This window comes from Fukomys damarensis, unplaced genomic scaffold, assembly GCF_012274545.1.
Source record: "Fukomys damarensis isolate Sample0158 unplaced genomic scaffold, DMR_v1.0_HiC HiC_scaffold_33, whole genome shotgun sequence".
In the NCBI taxonomy this organism is placed as follows: Eukaryota; Metazoa; Chordata; class Mammalia; order Rodentia; family Bathyergidae; genus Fukomys; species Fukomys damarensis.
In genome coordinates this window covers 12,204,983-12,209,820 of record NW_022900945.1, presented here as the reverse complement: position 1 = coordinate 12,209,820, position 4,838 = coordinate 12,204,983, and the positions used below count along the sequence as shown (strand labels likewise).

The 4,838-nt window shown below is 37.1% G+C and overlaps 1 protein-coding gene across 3 annotated transcripts in view; it reads left to right on the top strand.

Moving 5' to 3' along the window:
• Usp33 (ubiquitin specific peptidase 33) overlaps window positions 1-4,838 on the top strand; it is a 58,102-nt gene that overhangs the window by 48,517 nt on the left and 4,747 nt on the right. For all 3 annotated transcript variants that reach the window (XM_033758200.1, XM_010605179.3, XM_010605178.3), the window contains 2 exons: window positions 2,693-2,795; window positions 4,096-4,164. In XM_033758200.1, the coding sequence (XP_033614091.1) occupies window positions 2,693-2,795; window positions 4,096-4,164 (172 nt within the window). The remainder of the gene's footprint in view (window positions 1-2,692; window positions 2,796-4,095; window positions 4,165-4,838) is intronic.

Sequence of the window (4,838 nt, the reverse complement as noted above, 5' to 3'; positions counted from 1 at the left end):
CAATATATATATATATACACACACACACACACACACACACACACACACACACACCCATTTAATAAAGTAAGTGTGTTAGTGTAAAAAGTAATGCTGGTAGTGCAAGGTCCTGAGTTTGATCCCCATTACAAAAAATAAAGTAATGCTTGTACACAAATATAAGTACACTTGATGAACTGGAAACTAAGTGGAGTTTTTGAAAAATTGGAAAAGCAAATGGGATACAGGATCAAAATGAAGAAGCAAACCAAAGGCCACACCATGAACACAAGCTTTAAGCTTGGCAGTGTCAGATGTCGTGAAGACCTTTGCATTCTACTCACTGTGTTGTGCCAGGCAGCAAGTATAAAGATTTTTGCCTGGCTAGAAGAGTGAATGTGGGCACAGAAATGTGATTGATTCTCAGGAAGACTAAATAAGGGTATCATACTAAAAACAAACCCAGCAGGGGAGTGGATTGAATCACAGAATAAGTACTGATGGAGATTAGATTGGTATACTGAAGGGTTTAGTGGAAGGATTTCTCCTAAGATGAAGCACAAAAGGGTAAACAGATGGGAGGTAGAAAAAGTTTTGACATATTGGGTAGATGGAGAATCCAGTATTTTTCTAATATTTATTTCCAAAGAGAATAGAGGGCAACAGTTTAGCTAAGAAAATTTCCCAGAACTGGAGAATATGTCCTTAATGGGGTGATTGTGTTTGATTAAATTTTAAAAAGCCCCCACCTAGACACAAAGATAAAGTCCTGAAAGTGTCTAAACCTGATAATGGTATGAATTTAATAGGTCTTATAATTCAGCATCTGGCAGAATCAGTCTCACACCGCCTTTCAGAAATCTCACTTCTCTCAAGGTGTACCTCATGGAAAGTACTAACTTTAATCTGAGGTCTTGATCCAAGCAGGCCTTGATTTCTGAAGCTATCAGAGGCAGCTCTAGTATTTTTCACTCCCTTTCATTCCTCTAAGCAGTTACTTTTCCCTCAGAAAAGTCCTTGCCCTCCAAGACCTCACATTTAATTACATGTTGCATATTAAAAGTTTAGAAACCATGGAAAAGGAAAATACTAACTCAGTAAGGATCGTGTGAGGGGAAAGAGTCAGGTTGCCATTTTAAACAAATGGTCAAGGCAGCCCTCATGGAGAAGGTGACATTTAAGCAAAGACTCAAAGGAGCTAAGGGATATGTCATTTAGGTAACTAAACAAATAGCTAGTGCCAATGGCCTTGAAAAACAGCAATGAAACTCTTTGGTTCTGGGAATAAAACAAGGAAGAAAACATTAGAAGGTAAAGTCAGATCAGGGAGGTGCTTCTGGTCTGGTACAAAGATCTTTGGGGACAGTTGCAGGGTCTTGACTATATTTAACTAGAAGAACGGCATAATCCGAACTTGGTTATTGGGATCTTTTTTTTTTTTGGTACCAGGGATCTAACTCAGGATGTTGCACTTGTGAGGCACTCGTGGTGCCACCGAGCTAAATTCCCGGCCCCTGAACTTGGTTATCTTTTGTCCACAGCTAGTATAAGCCACAGGCAGTTAGTTGCCCATAATGAAATACTTTTAGGAGTCTTTACTACAATTAGGTAAATTCCAAGTACCCTTCATTTCCCTGAGGTTCTGCTGTCTCTATACCAGTGTTTCTATTAGTGGGATTTCTTTAGTTGCCCACAGAAGTCAGACTGGCTAACTTAAGCAAAAATGAAATTGATTGAAAATAAAAATGAATAACTAGACCTCCAGAAGTTTGAGAATCAAGGTAGCCCCGAATATCTAGTTAACAAAATTAACATCGGAATGATTCCATTCTAAACATTAGGCCACTTCCTTGAAGAGTCCCATTTTTAGTAGAGTTATTCCTAGTTGGAATTCCAGGAGTGGGAGAGTGTCAGAGTTTGTCCCGTCACTGTGGAGAATTTACCTGCACCTGTGCATTTCCTGTGAAGTGATGTGTAAGATTATTTGTTGGGGTAGTGTTGGCAGTAGCAGATTGTATCCTAATTGAAGTAAGATGTATCTAGATAATGGATATAGAATGTTTAGATTTTTTTTATAAATATGTAGTAGTAACTCATACATTTTATATGGAGTTTTGAAGACTGCCTTGACCATCTTTGCTTATCCAGTTTTTTTTATATACTTTTGCATGTGCTTGTTAAATTTTTCTTTTTTTTTGTTTTGGAGATAGGGTCTTACTATGTGGTCCACGCTGGCCTTGCACTTACGGCGATCTTTTGGCCTCAGCCTCATGAATGCTATGATTATAGGTGTGTGCCACCATACCCAGTCTGTGCTTTGTTAAATTTTGAGACATGTTAGGATGGTTTATTAATAGCTGCTACCACATATCCTTATACTAAAATTACTTAGCTAGTATCAGTGTATATTCTGTCATAGTACCATATTCTGTGTATATGAGAAATTGTTTTTAACCAGTTGCTTAGTTGGGTTTGGTGGCGTACACCTGTAATCTCAGCCCTTGGAAGGCTGAGGCAGGATGATTGCTGTGAGTTCAGGGCAAGCCTGTGCTGCATAGTGAGTCCAAGGCCACTGTGTAATGAGACCTTGCTTGAAAAACCAAAACAAAATCCATACACACAAAAACTACCCAGATGCTTAAGTAGAGGGATTGAATTGTTCTGCTGCAAAACAAGTTCTAGATGTTAAGTAATTGATTTTTCCCCACTGTAGCTCAATAGAGCATTCCAAGAGGAGGATTCTCCAGCTACTTTTTACTGCATCAGCATGCAGTGGTTTAGAGAATGGGAGAGTTTTGTGAAGGGTAAAGATGGAGGTAAGTAGTTAAATGAAAAGTGAAATTCTTAGCAAATATTTTGTTTATTCATTTGACAAATATTTTTGAGTGTCTATATGCACTTAGGAATATACCAGTAAGCAGGGAGAAAAAGATCTGTGAGATCAGAGATTCTTTTTTTGGTATCGAGGATTGAACTTGGGTCCCTGCGCTTGCAAGGCAGGTGGCGGAACCACTGAGCTAAATCCCCGGCCCCAGAGATTCTATAGTCCAGTTTATATTCCTGTTGTTTGTAATTTTTTATAAACCTGTTTTATTATAACATTCATAGTGGAAATAAAGGGACTGAATATAATTAGTCTGTGATCTAAATATTGAAAAATTTAAAATATACAGCACGAGGAAGGAAATTAAATTCTGATTTATCTAGTATAATGGAATATTTTGTGTACTTTTAAAATCATTTATGGGATAATATTTAATAACATGTGAAAAAAGGTTCCAGTGCTGTGTGTATAATTTGAACCATTTTTTAAAGCAAACATGCAAAAATGCAAAAAGACCACACAGATATTAAAAATTTGCATATCCTTCTGTAATGAGATTACAGATTCTTTGTGCCTACTTTAGAACTTTTGATAAAGTGAACATGCACTGTACTTTTGTATTCAAAGGAAAAATAAAGCCTTTTTTTTTTTGGTACCAGGATCAAACTTGGGAAATAAAGCCGTTTTTAATTAAGAAAGGATGTATTTTAACATTTTATAATTCCTTTGTTTTTTAATGTACTTTAATGTCAATCTGAAACAAATTAAAAATTATGTAATTTTCTCTATTGAATAACAAAGTTATTATTCTTTTATAACATTAAAGGTACATATTGATTTGCAATCCCTAAGTGGATAGATGAGAAAATCATTTGTATTATACTTTAAATAGGACTTGAGGGAGTCTCTCACTTTTCCTTGTTCTGTTTTGGGACAGATAAGACCCCAAAAGGAAGAAGTGCTGGAGAAAATATTAAGAATACATTATAGCAGTGATGGTGAACTATGGCATGGTTGCTGTAGCAGACTGTTATCATTGAAACCTCTAAAAGGTCGCCACCACTGCATTTTAGGGCTCCATGATAGAGTGCATGGCTGGCATGCACAAGATCCTGGGTTTGGTCCCCAGCACTGCGAAGAAAAGAAAAAGAAAGAATAGGCTATAATAATTTGGCTGACAGTCTGATTATTTGGTTACAGCTCTCACTTATTTCAGGCACAAAATTATGTAGTTCTTTGGTGCATTTACTTGAAAAGTGCATTTTGTTAATTCTTTTCTCTTTTCAACTCAGATCCTCCGGGTCCTATTGACAACACTAAAATTTCAGTCACGAAATGTGGTAATGTGCTGCTCAGGCAAGGTAAGATTGCCTAGTACTAAAGCCTCTACTTGTGGGTGATTTCTTACCATTAGGATCATATAAGCGCTAGCCATCTTGGTGCTTTCTTACCTAGCTCAGGAATGTATTTGAAGCTGGGGATGTGGTAAAGTGCTTGTCTAGTGGGTATAGAACCTAGATCCAAACTTCAGTGATGCCAATGGAAGGAGGGAAAGAACAGAGAAAGACAGCCAGCAAGAACGAAGAAGTCCATACTTGAATTATGTCAAACAGTGGAATGCAGCTGGTGTTTAATTTTTAAATCTTGAGGAAAAGCTTTAAGGTTGTTGGTAGGAGATAGGAAAAAAAAAAAAAACTTTTTAAGGCTGAGGCAGGAGGATCACTGAGTTTCAGGCCAGCCTGGGCTACATAGTGAGTTCAAGACCAGCCTAAACTACATAATGAGACCCTGTCTTAAAAACCCAAAGTTTTTAAGAAAAGACCATTCATGACAGCTTATTTTTTTTTCTTTTTATTGAGATTATTGGTACAATCTAGGTATACAATACAATTACATTCATCATTGGGATTCTGTACCTTTGTATAATAGGTCTTGATTCTCATTTTTCCCCTTGTCCCTGCCCTCCCTTCACCCCCTCCTCCCCTCCCCATTTACAAACACTTTATTTCCATTTTTTCAGTTTCTCATATTTTTT